This window comes from Taurulus bubalis, assembly GCF_910589615.1.
Source record: "Taurulus bubalis genome assembly, chromosome: 15".
Classification (NCBI taxonomy): Eukaryota; Metazoa; Chordata; class Actinopteri; order Perciformes; family Cottidae; genus Taurulus; species Taurulus bubalis.
Genome location: NC_136603.1, coordinates 18,897,560 through 18,920,068, shown reverse-complemented (window position 1 = coordinate 18,920,068; position 22,509 = coordinate 18,897,560). Strand labels below are relative to the sequence as shown.

Here is a 22,509-nt window from a genome sequence, read left to right as displayed (position 1 = left end):
CGCTTCTGATTGCAAAAACCAAGATGGCGACGGCCAAAATGACGAACTTGAGGCTTCAAAACTGTAGTGAACAAACCAATGGGTGATGTCACGGTGACTACGTCCATTTCTTATATAAAGTCAATGACATAAACACAGGTCCTTGACAATAGCAGCAATAGGCTTGTATTTAAAATAAGTGCTCATACGGTTGCTACAGGTGGCACTACATCATAGCTCCTGACTGTGACCGAGCAGGCTTACACCATTCTTTTTAACAAAACTCCTCTTTCTTTTTTTACTGTCCACACTAAAAACTCAAGGCAGGCATTTTAAAAATGTGTTCACGTTGGTGAATGTGGTTAAGCAGCTCAGACTACAGGCTTAGTGTGAGCCAGGGACCAAAATGAGAAGACAAAGATGCATTTTCACGCCGGCTTAGTGTGGCCGTAGAAGCAGCCCGTCTCCACTACGTGGTAGTCGGAGGGTCACGTGGCTGTAAACATTCACAGAGTGTGAGAATTCTTCTCCACAGTCGTGTGCTTTTGTGAGTCATGTAATGTTCTGTGAGGTCACACAGACGGATGATTTGGCCCAGAGGGAACAGATTCCAGGTCAATCCATTGGAGATTTAAAGGGGAACAGAAGTGGAGACAAAGAGCCATGAGCTCCTTAGCCTCCTTTCCTGTGGGGACTCTCAAAACGAGCCCCTTGTCCTTGTGATGTCACGCCCAGCAGGAACACATTTTCACACATTGCCCATTTTTCAGCATTTGGATTTAATCAGGTTATGGGGATGTGACTACGGAGCAACAATTTCTCTGGACCATCTGATAGCCATTCCGTCTTTCCAGGGAATAGAGGGGAATATTTCACAATTGAATAATCACATTTGTTATTCCTGCGGTGTAGCACAGGGGAATCAATATCAAATCAAATGAATATCTCTCCACTGCGGCCCCAAAAAAAGGAAAGGAAAGACTCGTCGGTGCTCGATGCCATCAGTCATTGGAAATCTAAACTTGCTCCGAAGCCAACAAATCATTCTGTTCTCCTGCACCTCCGCAGCTATTTTGCTCAGTGCCCTTGAGCAAGTCACTTAACCTGCTGCTGCTCCAGTGGAGCCACACCAGAGAGGAGACTTTTTCTCAAAAGAAACATGTTGCATGAATATTACCCATTAAAAAGAATGTGTAGCAAATCTTATAGAGGCAACAACAAGGTTAAAAATAGAAAACATCTGAAGGTATATTATTCATCGAGAAGTTAGGGGTCAGTTCGTCTGCTTGGTCACATTTGTGTGGGTGTGGTTTGATCAGATTTGTCAGATTCAAATGTTATACGTGCATGACATCGCCTTTGAACCAGTGAACAAACAAAACTGTATTAACTTTGCATTAAAATGTATTCGTACCGGCAGAGATGCAAATGTGTTACAGTTGCAGCCTTTCTTCAATAAAAGGTTTGAATAGATTGTATCTCAGGCAGAGGACCAACTACCTGGTTTCTATTCACCCAGAACGTTTTCCTTTGAGCCAGACGCTCCGGATGAATTTAGATTTCTGGGGCTTTTATTGTGAAAGGTAAGAACGGAGGAAGTCGATCTGGTCTGAGCTGCCTCTATAAAGGTTGGAAGGAGTTATAAAATGTGTCATCTCAGTTAGACTTCGTAGCCTTTGTGTTGTTGGACACTATAGTGTACGTTTTAAATATATTTCACGCACAACGTCATTGGTTGATGCCTTTATTATTAATATTCGTGTTCTGTGTGAGAGATTCATGTCAGGAACTACAGCTTGGAAAAATGTATTGACGTGCAATCGAATCGCACATAACAAAAGAAGCCGTGTGGGTGTAAAGGTAGCTCGTAGTAGGAAGCTGAAAATATGTTTTCAGAGCTGTTATAATTGTAATGTGATTGTGATGGTATGTCAGTTCCATAAGAGGATACAATGCTGACGAGGCACAGCTGTCCTTTATAACTGAATTTAGTGATACACGAATGTACACCCTGTACATGTATAGGTCTGTCAAACGGCCAACTGTGCAGTCTGTTTCAATGTGATAAAAGTATCCTGTGTCTTTTATTTTCTGCACAATTTCACCGCTGTATGTATGTGTATACAACAGTGCTTCTCTTTGGTAGTTCTCATTTTATTTGACAACGTATTTCACCGTTGTTATCTCGTCATAATCGAACCCATTTGGCTCAAAACGCAAGTTCAAGCCAAATCATTTAGCATCTGTTTCACCAAGGTTGGCTGAAAACCTCAATTTCGCACTGACAAAAACAGCTGACACCATGCGCATCAGACCGAAAACAAACTCAACGTCAACCTTTGACTCTCACTCACTCATTATTAATATTATTATTTTGTGCCATTGTGTGATTGGAGACATTTTATTCTATGTTGTACTCTCCAATCTGGACCCAGCATGAAGTCCAACATGTCCAGTTGAGGTCTTCTCAGGTCAAAGTTTGAACTGCAGACGTCTTTAAACAATCCACATTTGCACTGAAAGGACCTCTGATGGTGTCTGCCATACACGGGACTTGAAACAAAAGCAATCTTTCAGTTCTGTTTTCTACCGCAAATTCATAACCCAACATCTGACAAACTTAATTAGTGAGATGTCTCCAAATACAGCAAGGAAATAGAAGCTTTACGAGAACTGTATTCCTATATCCTCCTCATGCCGGGGTCTTTGAAAGGTCGAAACAAGTTTCAAGTTGTTGCATTTTCATCTTTATTTTACTTCTTTTTTTTCTTTTAAATAAGCTGTAATTATACACTATCAATATGTGGATTATCTCTCTTTTTCCATTTGAAAATGCTGCATGATGAGCAGAGATATCGGCGAGCTAATACAATGATAACATCAGTCCTTCACATTTGTTTATTAAAGTAGCATAAATGAAACGGAGTCGACCCTCACACACAGTGTAGGATTAAGCACTTAGCTTCAAAGCCTGAATACTGATTAATCTCTATTCTATGACACGCACTCAATGTTTTTATTTGTATATGACCTCCCCCTACTTACCTGTTGTCTCCTCTCCTCTCGGCAGTGCAACAATGACTATGCCTCGGTGTGCGGCTCCAACAATCAGAACTACCAGAACGAGTGTTTCCTGCGCCGGGACGCCTGCAAGCAGCAGTCTGAAGTACTCATCATGTCGGAAGGCGCCTGTCCTGCTGGTACGTGCATTTTACATTGCTATGGAAAATGCGCATCACGGTCACACACACACACACACGACACAACATGTACACACTCACAGATAAGACTCAAGTAGGGAAGAGGACACCCTGGAAGCATGCAGATGATGTGAAGCCGAAGGTGTATTTTGTATGGAAATGATGCGCTGTCATCAAGATCATCGCGCGAAAAATGTCAAGGTCATTTGAGACTCATTAAACGTGAACTCCCGAATGTTTGACGTCTTGTGCCCAGTTCATTTTTTGATACCTGGACGTCTGAGGCCAGAAGCAATTTCCCGCTCATTCACCGCAGGTCTCGAATACGCCGGAAGATACCTTTTTCCAGCCATCCCAGAACATCCTCCCCGGGGTGCAAGCTCACTGCATGTCTTATTCCGTGTCAGGTACAGAAAACCGCCGCCAGAAAACCACCTGGTGTGGCACTGCGGGGGTCTTCAGATGGCACGCCACAGTCTCTGCATCCAAATCTACCAACCGGTGAAATAGCAATAGTAAAACTCAAGTTAAAAATACCCAATCTAAGGTAGTAGATATCGTGTTATATTACATTCATCAATACATACTTCAAGTGAACGGGGTTCAGTGATCGCATTACTTCTGAGGAATTAAAGCATGATGGGGGGGAAACATTTTTTTGCCAGAGGTGACAGACTGATGTAATTTCCCCAAGTTTAATGTAACAAGCACGACTTCAATGACAAGTGACAAGTGTTCCCATGGAACAGATGAAGATTTCATCATCGCCGCACAATGTCCTCGCAAAAGACGCATTGCTCAACTGCCGGGCGTTAATTACACAGTTTATTTAAATCCGGTGAGTAAAAACAGAGAGTTGAGGAAAGCTTGACAGCGATGGCCTTTTGCGTTACGTAACGTCTAAATAAATGTCAAAAGGCATGAATTGTCATAGGTGGTTACTGTAACGCTGTAGCAAAGAGGCATGCTCAACATAGCAGAAAATTCAATAACTGAATCACACATCATCTTGATGGCCACTTCATTCTTTACTGGGATGTTTTTTTATTTTAAAAATCCTTTTCATAGAGCGTTCGCATTAATTCTGCGAGGAACCCAGTGAAACCCCTTGGATTTTCTTTTTCAAGCAAAAATAATGACTATTATATATATATATGTTGACTTTTTCTGGCTGATTCTGGTGAGTCAAAGTTCTTTCTAGACACTCATTGGTGCAACATTTCTTTTTTGCTTAAAGAGTTTTGCCACAAAATAATATGCTGGCAAGTGACCATGGTACAAGCAGGATAATACTTTTCGCGTATTAAAAAAATTAAGAAAACCTCCTCCACATGGGCAAACCACCGCTTCACATCGATGAGCAATTAGGTCCCGTCTCCTTCAACAAACGCATAGTTTGTTGTAGATTATCCCTAATACAGTAACTTTGTTTTTAAACAAGAATATACTTTTTCTCTGCCCTGTCCAATTAGGCAAACACCTATTGTTGTCATCTTTCCTTGGGCAGGAAGGAAGAAGCACTCTGTAATTATCCAACATAATTGGGATTACTGTTTGCTGATATGACTTGGCGTTTAAGCAGCTGAGTGGGTGGGCGCCTTCAGTCGGGAAAGGTCAGCCACTTCATTAGCCGCGATATGGAGACCAGTAGTGCCTCTCGGAGTATGCAGCGCCATAAAGTTAAAGGTTCCTGGTCATTAAAAAGGTTTGGGAACGCTTATATGGATTCACATCTGTAGGCAGCAGTAAAAATGAGATCCTCTGGAAATTACTGCATTTCCATCCAGGTGTTTTTTTTTTTCCTTTTTTTTATCTTTTTGAAAACTAGCATAACATAATTATACATATATTATATTATTATATTATATGTGCTTGGACGGTATTATGGTATACAATGTTATGTAGAAATCCTGACGGTATGATTAAAAAAAAAACGTCCCGAATACAGACGCAGTGCTTTCTACGATGCTGTGTTGATGTCATGTATTTTTCCAGAGGTCGGCCTCTACGGTGCAACAGGCAGCTGAACAGAACAAAAAGATGGCGACTGCTTTTTTTCTTCTTTTTCAAAACACAAAAGCAGTTTTTTCGCCACATGAACTGCCAGTCTGACCACCATATCATCTCTCTTCAGCCCACTGATGTGTCGGTACCGCCGGTTCCCGCTGTGAGAGCGCGGGCGAAAGTACAAAAGGTTTAAAGACGCTGTTACCGCCCAAGTCTAGTTCCCATTTATGTCACTTTTTATTATACTCGCAGCACATTTTTCTTTACCCCGTCTAGTTTTACATCATGAGAACACGCGTAAGGTTTTGGCCCACATTAACGTATTTGCATCCTATTACGACGAATCCAAACGGACGAGCGCCTGCTTCACAATGAGCATTCCCCTCACGCCCTCGAGGCCAACTCTCTCTCTTAATCGACCAATTAGTGAGTCACGTTCTGAGTGAGTAGTGAATGAGCGAGTCCGCCGGCGAGGTGATGTTGCCGGGTTTTTCCGAGGCACGCGTGAATCACTGCTTCGGCTTCGGCTGCAGCGTCGCCGGCTCGAGTCGAGCAGCCGCTGACTCAGTCGCAGCAGTTGCAGGCGGCAGGCAGGAGTCCATTAGGAGGCCCTTGAGCGAGCACGGCTCAGCAGAGGGAACGCGCGGAGGCCGCCAGCATCAGCAGTGGCGTCTGTGAGCCAGTGCAGGCAGGACTGTGCACAGTCACATGGAGCTTCCAGCCTCTCACTCTCTGAAGTGCTCCATTTGGATGCTGGTGTGTGAGGTCCCCTTTTCAGCGAGCCATGTGATGGCGTAAGCCAGTGTGCGTGATATGGATTTATGTATCTTTTTGAAGGAGCAAAGGGATAGAGTCGCCTTTCTTCCTCTGAGAAAGTTAACGCATGGCTTCGAACAAGGATGTGTTTGTGGCGCGGCCCTCTGAAAAAACAAACCGTGACAGCGGTTCTACAGTACGCGTCACATGTCTCCCTCACGCCGTTCACCCAGAACAAGGCCACAATAAAACAACTGTGCTTCCCAATCCATTTTCATTCCAGTGGAGTCCGAGCCTCACTCCCTCCGTCTAAGTATAGCACAGTGGTTTTTATCTTGAATACTAGATGTGCGGGTTATTGTGCGCTCAAGTCATTTTAGTGACGCGTGTGGTGGGAGGGGAGAACTTTGTCGAATAAGACGTACCATTGAGACAAACAAATAAATGATGGCAGACTGAAAATGTGTTAAATGTAATATGAATGCAGCAGTGGCCCAGAGATAATTAGTAATAATAATTAAATACTATTTTAAATAATTAAAACATACACACTTTGCTGCCTTTTCTCTGTAAAACACTCATGTGGTCGCCTTGGGACGCCATACTGGATTCTTATTGTACTGTCTAAATATGCTGGTGTTCATAGCACACTGTTTTTGCACCTACTTGCCAAGTCTTTTCATACTACATTTGAATAATATAATATGTGCGCAGATGCATGCCAATCAAACTGCAACTTGTCTCTGCCAATTAAACCAAACAAATAGACACCACTCTGTCGCTGTGAACTCTGGGATAGATATTCCTTCACATAAACATCCGGTGACTGAAGGTCAGATTATGATTCACAACTCATCAAGACACTCAGTGAGTCCTTGTGCCCCGTGGGCACGCATCTGCATTTATTATGCTTCTCCACTCATTCATTGAGGTTTTTAACGAGTAATCTACAGTAATAATGTGAGCATTATCCGCCTCTGTTTGCGGTAGCTTCCAAAAGGTCAAAGGCAGCTAGGAAACAGCTCTCCTCAGGGGGACGTCAGCTTTCAGTGGAGAACAGATGCACTCATTCAAATATAATAGCAGTGAACAGATATGTAAGGGGTTGTTAAATAAAAAATACATTTGAACTTTTCTCATTAAATACAGTTCTCAGTTAAGTATTTACCATAGCAACAAGCTATCATGACCTGACAAGGTGATGTTTTTAAGTAAAATTGATTTGGGTTGTTTAAATTCCTGCCATTCTCTGTCCTGCAGCGTTGGTAAAGTTGTTAAAGTTATTAAACCTAAATACAACAAATAAAAGTAATGACACGGGGATGTCGTAATTTACAAACGCTTGGTTTTCATTTTAAAGTTTAACACACGACGAGATTGCTGTGTGGGAGCTTTCTTACATAAGTAAGTGTTGCACACAAACCCTTTCATGTGGAAAAGTAGGGCAGGCAGCTACTTCTGAAGAGTTTCCTCTCGGCTCTCTTCACCACTTAGCCATTTAGTTGATACTCTGTTAAGCCAGCGCAAACGAAAAAACGCTAAGAGATATCACGAATACGAGTAACTAATTGTAAGTAATGCAAGCATCAGAACTACTTCAGCCGAGCTGTACATGTACTGGCACGAAGCCTCTCTCTCTCTCTCCAACATAATGGATACATGTCTGCTTGCCAGTTCCAATACTTGTTTTTCCTTGCTGGGGTACCTATATATATATATATATATATATATATATATATATATATATATATATATATATATATATATATATATATATATATATATATATATATATATATATATATATGTATATATGAAAACGTGTCAAATAAAATGAGAACAGGGAGTCCTGTCAACGTTGAGAAAACATCCTATCACATGGACTTGTTTTTTTATCATATTAAATTATCTCATTAGCTTTTACATAGCTGGTTTGTAATTGTGTTTACATTAACAATTGTATTTTAAGTAATATTACACAACTTATTCAGACTTAAACCATTACCTCATGAAGTCATTATGCTTAGCTTCTTCACAAACATGACCTATTACCACCTACAGCAAGAGGTATGTCACGAGAAAATGATACTTACCAATTTAATGCCAAAATAAAATGAAAGAAACCTGATGGAGCTCGTTTTTCTACTTTACCATAGATACCTACATTGTGAATAAACCGGCAGGAGGAGAGCTGGTAACGTTAGCTAAACTGGTAACGTTAGCTGACCAAATAACGGAGCTAATGGCTAACGTACGTACGTGGGTTGCACTGAGTTATATTACGATGCGTTCATGCTTTATAATGTTAAATATTAGTATTGAGCGAACGTAACTCATAATGTTGGCGTGATTTGTTCATAGGTAATCATGTAAAATGTAGTTTTTGAATGGAAACTAGAGGCAACAGAGCAACATTAGCATAAATGTTACATTGCATTCCTACTCACCTGATGAATGTAAATCCAAAGCTCCATCTCAGATTGTCATTTTTCTGTCGTGTCAACACAATGTCACAGCAATGTCACAGCCGCTATTGTCAGCCATCGAGTGCTGAGTGTGAAGAGACTTCAGTGAATATCGCCCTAGCGGTAGTTGAGAGGGAAGGGCGGCGGTTATTCAAATGTTCCTATTCGGTGTTCGACCTTCACGTGCACGCTCACGCACGGCTGACCAATCTCGTCACATTACCAGGTCTCTCCTTGTGTTCACTGCACACGACAGACCTTCTCGGCGTGTGCAGCAAACACAAGCAGCCACCTGACAGCACAGTTTATTGTGTTCCCATTAACCCTCTTGGATGCCGCTGAAGGCCAAGAGGGCCAGACGTTAGAGTCTGCTGTCATTCCAAACAGTAAACAGGATGCATGCTGAGGTGCCAGTTTCATGCTAAGTATCGACACTGAGGCAGAGACGAACGTGACGCCGGAGCCTTCTGTTTTTTTGGCCCGGAGGAGAGGCATCGCGTGATGGCTGCCGAAGAAAAGCGTGCTCGTCGCGCGCTACATTATTCCACCGAGGTTTGAGCCGTCTGACAAAGTGGGGTATCGTTGCCCATTATTGACTTTTCTCAGCGCAACATCTGTCAGGCGAAGAAGCAAATTCACACTTCCTTTATTCCAGTGCATTCAGGTCTTTATCACCTTGATGTCACCGACAGATAAGGAAGTTGTGATTTAGAGGCCGATAACAGGGAGAACTCTCAGCGTTGCAAAACCAGTATAAAGCTGATTACCACAAGATGGTACCACTTTTCTATCACATCATGTGCTAGCCCAGCGCAGTGCGGAGCATTAGCTTGGCCAAGTGTTACAAACTAAGCAGTCTATTTCCCCCAAAGGAGGGAGTTTAGCTCCGGCAAGCACTCACATAGCACTTTCCAACGCCATTCACAAATGTCAACAGTGTAACTTCCAGGAAGTCGTTCAATGGGGAGTTGGGAAAGGGTTTAATTGACACACTGTTAAAATGTTGATGACATGTTTAATCACCGTTTTGTCGCTCTGCAAAGCCCTGAGCACCAACAGATGACAGGAGCCATATGTTTATGGTGATTTAAGACGTGCACTCCGGGTTAGCAGTAGATCAGGAGCTAAAGGAGAATCGGTGTCTATGATCTCACATACAGTACAGGAGAAGTCATCAGTACACCGCTAATTCTCTGTGTATACAAAGAAAATCAGGTCTTGTCAGTGATAGCTGGTTGCAAATGATATCTGGATTCTAAGCACTTTAAATGATAATGTGCTCAGACGTTATTGATCTGTAGGGAGATTTATTTTTGTTGCTTGTTCTCCGGGGAGGTCAGAGGTCAAGATGAGCTACTGAGCAGCAGGGGGATTCAAGGTCTTTCTGAAGGACATTTCAGGTCGGGACAGCCCTATCTCCAGACTAGGACGTGATCAGGGTTAGATGCAAAATCATGCGCTGCATTCAAATGCCACTGTTTTGTAAAGTGTGTGCTTTTCTGCAGTAGCTTAGCATTGGTGAGTTACGGTCAGGAAATGAACTGCAGGCATTCGTTGCAGATTTGTGTCGGCCGTCTCCCCCCCTCCCCCCCCCCCCCCCCCCCCCCCCCCCCCCCCCCCCCCCCCCCCCCTCACTCCCCCCCCCCTCCTCCCCTGTGCTTTCTGCCTCCATTAATGTTGACATGTTGACATTGGACGTAAATCGCGCCATGCAGAATCCTGCAATATGCTCATAAATCCAAGAGATATTGGGCCGGTTGAAAAAAGTACTCTCTCATCGCAATCAGGGAGGGAAAGTCAGCAATTCTGGCAAATTATTGGGTGATATAGTGAGGACCCGGACGGTCCGCCGCTTCTGAGATTTTAATTTTGGAGCTGTGTTCTGTCTAGAAAGCTATTTGGCGGTGAAAATTGGAGCAGAATCCTGGGATACGCCAACCCCTGTGGTCAGTAGATTAAAAAACCCATGTTTCCTACTGAGCTGAACATTTTCCTATCAGGTTCGGCTTTGATGGAAAATCATTTTCAAAGGTGCAAAAACTTGTTCTACAAGTCTTCTTCCCAGACATCTACCGTATCCTTCAAAGCTGCAATATTTCTACGTGCCCCAGCTCCAATAATCTGCCTCTTGTTGCTGTCACAGATATTGCACATATATATAATAACAATATAACGATATATCTCTTGTGAGTGTTCAACTTCTGCAGATATACCTTCATTGTTCCGCATCTGAGTTATACAAAGTTGTTGTACAAAGAATGAAGTGGTGCTGCTTGTGTACGATAAAAAAAAAAAATCCATCACCATAGTTCACAGTATAGCTCTTCAGAATATGAGAATCATTTTTACAAGGACACACAAGTAGTTTGATACATAAAACCGCCTGCCATGCAGAGTGTCTGCCATGTGTGTGTGTGTGTGTGTGTGTCAGCCGCACAGTGAGGTTAATAACAGTTACCCTCGAAGGTTCCTCTCTCGTTCTATCTCCTTCCTCCCTCGTCTAATCAATGGCTGCGAAACTGAAAAGAAAATCACCTCAATCATCTATTGTCTACAAAGGTAACCAATTTTTTCTCTCTCTCTCTTGGCACTCCTCTGCCGTCATGCTCACTCTTCTGTGCCTCTCAAAAAATAAAATTGTGTGATATCTCCTCTTTGTGACCCTTTATTTGGCAGACAAGTGGGCAGAAAAGTGCGCTTGTGCTTATCTCCCTTGCCATTTTGTTCTATTTTCTAATGCCAGTCTTTCTCTACCGAAACCTCTGGCCTGGTACAGATACTAAAGGTTTTTATTGATCTCCCATGAACCCCTTCTGACTTCAGCCTGATCCTTCGAGCTAAGCCTTTTCATGAAACACTGCACATGCAGTGTCCCACATGAACCAAGGTCACGGAAATCCTGCAGATTCAAAGACAGAGGAATGTAGCTTTTTGTGCATCGAGGTGTATATATATATATATATATATATATATATATATATATATATATATATATATATATATATATATATATATCAAAGTTGACCTGTGGAGTTTTCTTTTAAACAAACGTACATCAACGGTGGAGCAGTTTCTGTTTCTTTTCTTTGTCTCAACAAAATGCATTTTCTGTGTCGTTGAGATCCATTAAGCGTGGCGTATGCATTTCATACGCCGACTTTTGAACTGTGCATATTTTGCGTCCATGTTTGCAGTCTTCTTCTCCACTGCCTTTGTTGGAGCATTGCTCCACGTCTTTGTGGATCAAAGGGAAACTTCTGGATTTTTCACCCTGGATTTTTTTTAATTGGTCCTGTATTGAGCGAGAGCGCTGCAGCTGGCAGCCGAGACAACGGGCTGCAATGTCCAGTAAAAGGGCTTGTTTGGACACTGACAGGCTCATATTCGTAAAGCTGACAACATTGTAGAAAGCATCCTACAGAAAAATAAAATGTTTGTCCATACCTTTCGCTTGATCTTATTTGTTTTGGTAATGCATCTACCCAAGTCTCATTCAGAAATCGAGATACATATGTTTATTCTTGGAGGAATCGTGGGAGCATATTCTTGTAGTAATAGTACACATTGTTTAATATCGTTATGGGTAACGTCCTAGTCCATCAGCATCTCTTAAAGTAACCCCAAACTAGATAAGACGAGTCTCTCATCTGTCCACACGAGAGCCAATCTCTAATCCCAATCCCCCCTATTTTTCAGTTAGCTGCACTGAGATTCTCTGCTTTCAGCTCCCAATGCCAGATAAACCTTCCCCAACACCAACCTTGAGGCAGAGGGATGATATTCAGGATGTTTAATGCTGATTTATCCCCATAATTAAGAAGTGTCCTTCAGGGATGTAAAGTACTGTATCTTGTACTGGTAGATTTTAGATCATTGGAATTATGTGTGCAATCTTTATGTGATGATGGCATCATGTGCATTGTCCAGATGATATGAGGATGGTAGATTTTGTTTGTTCAGAAAATGTGTGGGTTGAGGAGGAGAGGACCACTCCTTCACTGCTGTCTGCCACTCTGTATTTGTATGCTTGCACACCGGCTGAAACAATATGTTTTTGGGGTTTCCCAAACTTCCGCACCTTTCTAGTGAACCCAATTTGGGGATTTTCATCCCATTTGGCACAAAAATCCGCTAGAACTCAAGGACAAGGTCAAGGGCACTGCGACCTCACATAATGAAGACGTTTTCACATGAACGTCTGAAAGGATAAAATGATGAAGTGACGACAATGTAGTCAGACGTGTGGGAACGGGGGACTTGACATACGACGGCAAGCCGGTAATTATAGCTTTCACACTACCATGTCTATATTAAAGAAACTGAATTATTCAATATAAAAAAAAACGTTGCCAGTACAATACGTCATGTCTGCTGTGATTTTGGAGGCGGCCCCACCTTGATGATTATTGACTGAGTTGCTTTCCCCTTGGCACATCTGACCATCTGCTGCTCTGACCTCAAAGAAGCATCACACTGGAGACGTGGCTTCATCCCGTTCTGAAATGCATTTCATCGACCCAAAGCCCTCGTCGTTAAAAGTATCAGGACAGCTGAGCGGACCCCATGTGTTTCACTGTGTGCACCGCCTCTTCTAAAACCCTTCTCACATGATATTCGCATGGACCCGAGCTATTACCCCACAGTCCTCCGAGGCCCTGCGTCTAGTCTCTGGCCTCGGGGCGTTTTAGCGGATCGCTCTATGCCGCGGCTCAGGTTACACCTTTCCAAGTGCTCATCAGTATCCCTTTCACAGCCACATTGTTAAATGGTGTCAGCGAGCTCGGCATGTCAAAGGGAGCTCCGCACAGATTCGGTGTGAAAGCCGTGGATGAGGAGCCGGCCGTAAACCTTCGAACGCATCGAGCGTCTTCCCTCAGTCCGACCACGGAGAGGTTCATATTTGGAGGCGTTATCATCAACGTGCCGCCATAGAGTGGAGAAGATGCGCGATGCTCAACGCCCTCAGGGCACCCTTCACTTTTTTTCTTCTTCTTCTCAGCATCACTTTGTGCACCATCTTTAGAAAGAACTTGTGTCACTCAAGTGCACGTAAAAAGAACATACAGCGCCTCACTCTTCACAGGCTCGAGAGCTGGAACAAATAGTTCGAAGCTCCTTTTTAACGTCGACATCGGACTTCCAAATCAATATTTGAATGCAGCTTTATGTTTTATTTATTTTTTTGCATGACTATTCATTATTTTTTTAAACTTGGTATTTCTGCAAAGCCGCAGATAAAGATCCACACACATGTTATTTGTGAAATACTATTTGCAGGATTAGATTCCCGCGTTGTCTGTAGGATTTGGTTCTGAATCTCGATAAAAACATTTCCAATAACTTCAGAGCGGCCAAAAGTCAAAATGTATAAAAAAAGAAGAAGAATAAATGTAATCCATTCCGACATGTTTTTATCCAACAAAGTATTGGGCTCACAGACCAGCAGCAGCACCGTACATTACACTTATAAAACCACATCTGTACTGATGTTGACAAAACTGAGTTATATTCATAAAAAAAGGTTATGTGGGATGTTTGGGATGAGGAGCATTAATATAGCATTGAATGTGAGAAAAGGAAATGGCATTCATTACAGCCCCAGTTCACAGGCAGATATTCACAGGCCGAGACACACACTCTTACACACTCTTACACACAGGCTCACTCTGCCAACGTCTGTGCTTGTGTGAGACTCACTGGTTAATAACTGTTTCCTTCTCCTCCACAGATGCCGGCTCAGGATCAGGAGACGACGGTAAGATTACTCTCCTCCTCTTCCTCTGTTCTGACTCCACATGCGCTGCTTTTTAATGCAGTTATTTAAAAGAAAATTGGCTTATTCTGGACACTAAAACAATATGGTGTGCATTCATGAACAAACAAAGAGGTTTGACTTTACATTACATTTCATTTAGCTGACGCTTTTATCCAAAGCGACTTACAATAAGTGCATTCAACCATGAGTACAAACTCAGACCAACAAGAATCAAGAAAGTACAATTTCTTCAATAAAGTTAAACCACAAAGTGCTATCAGTATGTGCCATTTAAGTGCTACTACGGCGCTACCTTAGTTGAAAAATAAGTGTTTTTAGTTTACGACGGAAGATGTAGAGACTTTCTGCTGTCCTGATGTCAATGGGGAGCTCATTCCACCATTGAGGAGCCAGGACAGCAAACAGTCGTGACTTTATTGAGTGTTTAGCTCGCAGTGACGGAGCTACAAGCCGATTGGCAGAAGCCGAGCGGCGTGGACGAGCTGGGGTGTGAGGTTTCACCGTGTCCTGGATGTAGACTGGACCCCATCTGTTTGCAGCACGGTACACAAGTACCAATGTTTTGAAGCGGATGCGGTTTAAGTTTAAAAGATCGTTAAATGGTTGAAAACACCCAAATGTGACACAATACAATAATGAAAACATTTGTTTCCGTTAACCGTGTTAGGTTGATACTTTTTTTTATTTCATTTATACACCTCGTTAAAGCTGCAATTATTGGTATATTGTTAACGGGTCACAGGACGAGCTTGACTCACTATCTGGTGAACAAATACACACGACCCCACATGAATGGAAATGTGGCTCCATTAATGCTTTTTTTATGTGTGAATAGGAGACTGCTTGCTCACACGTTCACAATGGCAGCTTTATAATGTGATAATTTGTCAGTGTTGTGTTTACAGCTTGATACCACTGCCCCCTCATGGCCATTTTACTGAAAGATAAGATGAGACAAGATAAACCTTTTGTCGATGCCCTGAATGGAAATGTGGTTGTTGCAGCCGCTCAAGGGCAGCAGTAGCGCGGATTAACGGGGAAAATAAAAGAATGATAAGAATAAAAAGGTATATACGACAATGCAAAAAGTGCAGGAGACAAACATGAGGAGTACATGAGACATATATTTTTATTTCAGCTTTCTAATTGGAAGCCAGATGGCAGCGGCGGTGCTTATTATGATAGATTACCACTGATTTTTTTTTTTTAAGTATTTTTCTCCCAGCGGGATGCATATCTTCCAGTGTGCGGCGACCGGTTCTAGTTTGGCTTGGAAAGGGCCCGGGGTGAGGGTACTTATTTTCCGCGTCAACGTCATTAATTTCTATACAACCAATTTGTGTTAATAATGTAATTGTTTACTCGAGCATTAAATTCAGGAGCACAACGTTCTGCAGAGACGTAAACATGCAGTGAAAGAGCCGCGCGATCCTGTGGGAAATACTGAAGTCCAGAGTCGGACCGGTCATCGGGACGCTGGTGGGCCGGGACTTTCATCGAGATGGAAGCCCCCCCCCCCCTCTCTTAATTAAGCTACCGCTGCCTGCCAACATTCTGTATATCAATACACATTTCATTGCCTTTTATTTTTTATCCATCAAATTTATTTATGTCTCTGTAATTTGGCCGGGAGCATGGAGTGTTTACAAAGCAGAAGAAGAAAAAACATATCAACGTGGCCTTGATTGCATCAAAAAAAGAAGAGAGGCTTTTTTGTTTGTTTGTTTTTTTCTTGACGGCGGCAGTGAATGATAATGTGACGGTGACAGAGAAATGTGATGGATTTTCTGTCTCAAGCTACTTTCGAGTCTCAGCAAAGATCATTTTCGGATCATCCTGAAATTCATGGCCTGGGAGGCAGGAAATAATTTGGAAAACTGATAGTGTGTTTTGGAAAATGCAAAATGCAATTACACATTTTCTGTGTACACGGCTCACTAAAACGTAACTGGCACAGTCCTTCGGGAGTTCTAATCTCAAACTGATTAATTTGACTGAGGTTGTTGGGTTTGTTTGGGTTGTTTTTTATTATACAACTGGGAGGTCCGATATACAAATCTCCTTATACAACACATGTGCACTGCCACTGTCATTTTTCCACTAAAAAATACTCAAGGCTAGTTAAAAAAAAGAAAGAAAAAAGACATGCAAGGTCATCGCAGGCCACATGTGGTACAGGGGAACCTTGTTCTCTTAGACTTCAACTTTAAATTCCTTCTCACGTGGGAGTAACACAGCAGTGTGTGACCAACATTACAAATAATACATGCTGGAGCTGACAGAGGACAGGGAAGTGCGCGAGAGTTTATTGCAGTGATGGAGAAGATAGTTCGTATCGTAATCCTGCCAAAGCCCCGGCTAATTATCAATGTGCCATTCGAGTGAGACTCTTATTTGATGCCTAATTGCCGAACAGGACCCAGCAGCTGTTGTCATCCCGGACCGCACGCGGCCGCTGGTGGAGTTCGTCTGTCGGCGCATGTTTGTACGCATGCATATATTCATTCTGCTGCGTCTCTCCCACGTCGTGCTGTTTACCCGTGCCGTTCCTTCATTAACTCTCATGCACAAGCATATATGAGCGCGAGATTGGAAAAGAGATTAGTTCTCCCAAAAAAAACACACAAAAAAAGAGACGCCAGACAGACGGATGAGCAAGCGGAAATGAAACCGGTGCTAGGTCAACCAGAGGGGGAGAGAGAGAGAGAGAGAGAGAGAGAGAGAGAGAGAGAGAGAGAGAGAGAGAGATGGAGGGGTGGGGTTGGACAAAGAATTGGCCCGAGGAAAGTCACAAAATAGATAACAGAACTGAAGAAACAGAGAAAGAGGAGGAGGGCAGTCAGCGATAAGAAACACCAGGAAGAAAGTAACAACATGAAACATACATTTTCACACGTGGGGTTGTAAAGGCTGTCTGTCATGGGCATGTGTCTCTTTTTCTCTTTTATTCCATCAAGCAATGCCATTTTAAGTCCATAACTCTGGGCCGTGTTGTGTATTGGACAGGGAACACACACACTTGTTGTTCAGCGTTTTATTGCAAGGCTCCGCCATAACTTCACTGCAATTGTAAAAGAAAAGAAAAAAGCATTCACAGGTGCCTGTAAGAGTAAGATAAAGAGTATGTTGTGATCTAATTCTCATAAAATAACCAAAGTATCAGAACAAGAAACAGAAATGTAACAAACCTGCACTTGGTCATCTGCCGAAGTGTAGTTGATGAAAGTGTGTGTTTGTGTGCCGCTAACGTTAGCATGCCCGGCTACATAGCGTGACACCGACCGCCCAGTGGAGTTGGAACGTCAGAGTCCTGTGTTGATGTATATTGATAATCTCATGTTTTATTGTTTCAATCCAGTTGACTGCATAAAACCTTTCCAGTGTAATTGGCAGGCCTATGGGTATCAAACTGATGGGTTTGGTACCCATCCTGGAAGCCCCATCCTTTTTGAAATGCTAAAAGTATAAAACATGGAGTTTGAAAATGCAATCAATAATCTCACCTCTGTTCTCGAGGAGAACTTTATGGAGGCTGCAGTGTTTGCGTTGGGGGGGGGCATAATTCAGAGTCTCTCTTGAATAAATTCTGTCGGTGTGATAGACTCCAAAAGTGCTCCACATCAGCCGACAAGGTCGTGTCAAAACTTTTGAATTTTTTCCGATTTATGCCCGAAAGTAAATTTAAGTTTAAGCTCCTCAAATGGGGATGTGTCGTTGCCTTTACCGTAACATTTGTTCGACGTTAACGTCACATTTGTGGCAAAACACAGACGCTAAACAGAGCGCAGGAAATGCGCAAAGGAGGAACTTAGAGCTGGAACAGGAAATCATTTCCTCATGAAGTATAGTCGTTTAAAAAAGAAAAGAAAACGAGCGTCAGAAATGGACAGTGAGGCATCAGACGGGGGAAATGGGTGAAGAGTTTAGCGTCATTATCCGCATTAAAAAATAAGCCGGCATCCTCTGAAAACAAGCGAGAGAGGTTTTACTCTGAATATCTCCGCAGTGAACGCTCCACCTCTCCAGACCTCTGGGTGTTTTAAAGCTGGAGAACTGTCCTTAGTCTCCATCTGTCAGATAAATTTGACGTATCAATCATTCGGGAGGAAAAAGAGACAATTAAGGAAAAAATAGCTCAGGGGCAGAGAGGGTATCTGCGCAGTAGGGATAAGGGGGGTTGAAAGGCGAGGGCAAGGACAGGAGGAGGAGAATCCAAACACACACCCTATGAAGATAGAATCGTAGTGGAGGTCGAGAGAGATACAGTAGAAGAGACGGGCGGAGGAGGAGGAGGAGGAGGAGGAGGACAGCTGCTGGTGTTTTATGAGCAGGGGAGAAGGTTAAAGAAAGTGGTTGTTAAAGGCGGGTTGGACTCCTATAGAGGAAATCAGCAGCGAAGAGTAAAAATCAAATGTATTTTAACGGCCAGGGATAAATCTACACACATAAAGCTCCGGTCAGCTGGCCAGCTGCCAGCTTCTTCTGAGTCCACATGTGAATGTCTGTGGAGCGAGGCGGCCGGGCGAGCTGCGATTCCTGCATCCGGGGCCTCGCCACAGTGTCTTTCTTCTCTCTCGCGTGCGCGTTTGTTTTATCCAATAAGGGAGGCCGTGCAAAGCCATCCCCTGAGGACACGAGTCTGGTCACATGGCCCCCCTTTTAGTCCGAATCAGACATTTGCTCAAATCAAATTGGGCCGTGGAGAAAATTGAATTACCCTCACATGGCGGACACGGGACGACCGAAGCCGTGGGCGTTGACGATTTCTGTGGGTCTCGGCAAAAGTCACGCTCATGTATATATGTATGTGTATATATATATATATATATATATATATATATATATATATATATATATATTTATTATTATTATTATTATTAGGTGACAGACATGCTGGCAGTTCTGAAAAAAAAACAACTGTAAGAGAGGTATAAGTCGAGGTTCAAGATGTGTGAGATTTCATGATATGGCATGTGAGACGTGAGCTGCAGAGAGATATTTATACATTCTAGGGACGACAGCGATGCGGCGACGACAAGGAGCCAAGGTGGAGACATGAAATGTTCGTACAGGTGGGAGCAGACATGAAATGTGTCAGAACCAACACGGGGCAGATTCAGGAGGGGAAAAGAGAAAGAGAGAGGCTGTTGCTGCTATTTTTCTGAGGATTTTCTGAGTAATAATTGTGAGCGGAGGATGTGAGTCTTCTGTGGCTGACCAGAGGTGTGTGGTTGGGAAGAGCTGGAGGGGGTTGCATTGCTCCCACCGGCAGCAGTAGGCAGCAGGGAAGAGTGGGTAGGAGATGCTGATAAGTCGATGTTATCAGCGGATAACACAAAATAACACAAAAGAGGAGCGGGGTTTACAGTGACGCAACTCAACGGTGGGCAGATAAGATGAAATAAGATAATCCTTTATTAGTCCCCCAGTGGGAAAATTACAGGACATGTTGAGACCGTGTTGAGACCGGCAGCAGGAGAGCTAGTTAGCTAACGGAGCTAGTTAGCTAACAGAGCTAGTTAGATAACGGAGCTAGTTAGCTAACAGAGCTAGTTAGCTAACGGAGCTAGTTAGCTAACGGAGCTGGTTAGCTAACGGAGCTGGTTAGACATACGGACATTTTTTCCTAGATATTTAAATGCAATGCAAATATTGTATGAAAATAACCACTAAGGGTTACAATAACAAGCTTACGTATCATTTTACGTGGTTTACACGGACACCATGACGGTTGAAAAAAAAGTTGGAGCTTTTAAACCCAGAATTTTATCTGAAACTTAGATGAGTTGGGTTTTGACAGACAATATTATGATATAAAATTTAAGCAATATTAAAGATTTTCTTTTCTAAAAAAGGAAACCAACTAGTTTTCTCTTGTGTCTCGATACTATCCCTCCTTGATAAAGCAGGTATTTTATCTGATCTCTCTTGATAAAGCAGGTATTTTTATCTGATCTCTCGATTGATTGCAACCCTGACGTCAACCACATGTCAGGGGATCATCAATGTGATTAGGATTCATCCTCTGGGAACCATGAATGTCTGTACAAAATGTGATGGAAATCCTTATCATGGACAGTACAAGGAGATGACCACTAATTACCTCTAAAATGTTCTTCTATAGAAAATCCCGTAGAACCAGCAACTTGAATTATTCACTATCTTTTTAAAAAGACCTAAATGTAATTCTGGTCTCTGTGGCTTTTACGATTCAATATTAAATATGTACTTTTGTGAAAAATCCTCCAGTAGATTTAAATGAGTCCCAAATAGAAGCGAGTCTGGTGAGGAGCCAGGACACTCCTGCCTCAAGCCCCAAAGTCAAAGATTTAAACTCTGTCATGCTCTGAGTGCTTCAGGCATTAAAGTGACCTAATTTCACTGCCGTTTCGAAGGGTAACTTTTATCTAAATTAAGTGCTTTATCAAGGTCAAAACAGTGTCCCGTAACTTATCAGAGACATTTTTCAGTTTGAATGGTAAAAAAGCGACTCCATTATGAGTCCTAAGCGGCAGCGGCGAGAGCATCAGTCTGCCTGCAGGCTTTAGACTGGTATTTATCAGGCATCCTTCTAAGTGCAAGGGCGGAAGTTTGGTTTCAACATTGGTGGGGATTATTATGTGGAGAGACCTCATCTCCTGATTATTATTTTTTGCATCAATTTATTGTGGAAATGCGATTTAATTTTTGGAAAAGAAAACAAGAAATTCAGTCGCCAGGTGACAATAGAAAAACATATTGCAATGTAATTCAGTAAAGCTCTCAGGCATTCTTTATTACTTCAAATCGTTATTCTCCTGTCGATCAACGTCTCTCGTTTATTGCTATCTCTGCAGAGACGTCCCACGTGGTGGAGACGTGATTTACTCTCTCCTCCTCGTTTGTGTCTTTAACCTCTTGAAAAGCGCGCGTGGCACCGATATGTTAACGTCAATAGTGCATTAATTCAACTTCATTCATTTACACAGCCCTTGACTTCAATAGCTTATATCTGTTACAGCAAGACTTCTGCTCATTCAAAGTATTTCTCACATACCGGTGTCCTCTAGATGTCGATTATAAAGTTGTAATATAAATATATATATATATATATAACGAAAATAAAGTCGCAATTTAATAAGAATAAAGTCATAATATGTGATGATGAAAGTTGTAATATTACAAGAATAAAGTTGCAATGCCATAAAAATAAATTCATAACATGTTAAAAAAACAAATATACCCTCCCTGCAAAGCCAAAACTGACTTCTAATCATGCACAATTCTCATCTTTTCGCCCACCACTTCTGACAAAGTGCCGGCCAGATCCACATTTTTAAACCAGCAGTTCAAATCCCGTCGGAGTGCAGAGGAGGAGGAGGAGGGCGGGACTTCTTGCTGCTGACACTCGTGGTTGGCTGTGGAGCGCACTGCAGCTGATGAAATTACCATCATGGGATGTAGAATCCCAAGATAACAGCAAATGACATTAAAGAATGGTGCAACAGAGCGCCGATAGTTTTCAGTGGCATTCGCTGAGTTATGAGTACTTCATCACCACATACTTGATGTCCGCAAAATCACCGCTGTGAACACGTTGAAAACACTGCGGCGCGCCACACACACACACACAGACACACACATTCTGCCTTCTCCGGTCACCTCACCACCACAGATAGCCGTCTTATCGATGGCTGTCACTTCCAAGAGCTCTCGCGTCATTCGGATGCAGAGAGACAGAGGGCTTTGTGGGGAATAATGATCGAGGTCCGGACCTCGGTGACCTCCCGGCTGGCGGTGGCCACGATGATCAGGCCAGAAGTGAGACCTCTCCGCGGCTGTCAACAAGCAATTCTGCTCCTCTGCTCCTCTCCCTCTGTGTGTGTGTGTGTGGATAATGCACAATATTTCTCTCAAATATTGGCAGGGACCCTTCTGTTCTCCCAGTATTGATAGGGACACGTCCCCACCGTCCACATGGAGGCCGACAGCACGCCTTACGTCCAAGTGTCTCTCTCTCTGAGTCCTTTCAGCCACTTCATTTCCTTTGTGTGCGTCTCTAATTATTTGCTGAGCTATGACCAGGCTCAGACTTTTTGTCGAGTCCTTCAGCGCTCCGTGGTTCACGCGGCGGTCTCCCTCCAAAACAGATAACGCCGTTCGTGCAACGCGCCCTGCCTCCTCACTTTGTTTCTACAGTTACTTTCTCTGAGTGTTGACTAATGAAAAGATAAACACCGTGCTCAGGCTTAATTGAAATACAATGACCTGATTGGGGTAATTCATCTAATGATCAAAGCCGCAACACTATGGATCTGCAAGCACTTCATTAATTTGAATCGAGGGC

At 42.8% G+C, this 22,509-nt stretch overlaps 1 protein-coding gene across 1 annotated transcript in view; it reads left to right on the top strand.

Moving 5' to 3' along the window:
* Positions 1 to 22,509, top strand: part of tmeff2a (transmembrane protein with EGF-like and two follistatin-like domains 2a) — a gene marked incomplete at its 5' end in the record, with an annotated part of 99,449 nt that overhangs the window by 37,400 nt on the left and 39,540 nt on the right. Inside the window, 2 exons of the mRNA XM_079230859.1 lie at positions 3,050 to 3,179; positions 14,136 to 14,162. Of these exons, the coding sequence (XP_079086985.1) occupies positions 3,050 to 3,179; positions 14,136 to 14,162 (157 nt within the window). The remainder of the gene's footprint in view (positions 1 to 3,049; positions 3,180 to 14,135; positions 14,163 to 22,509) is intronic.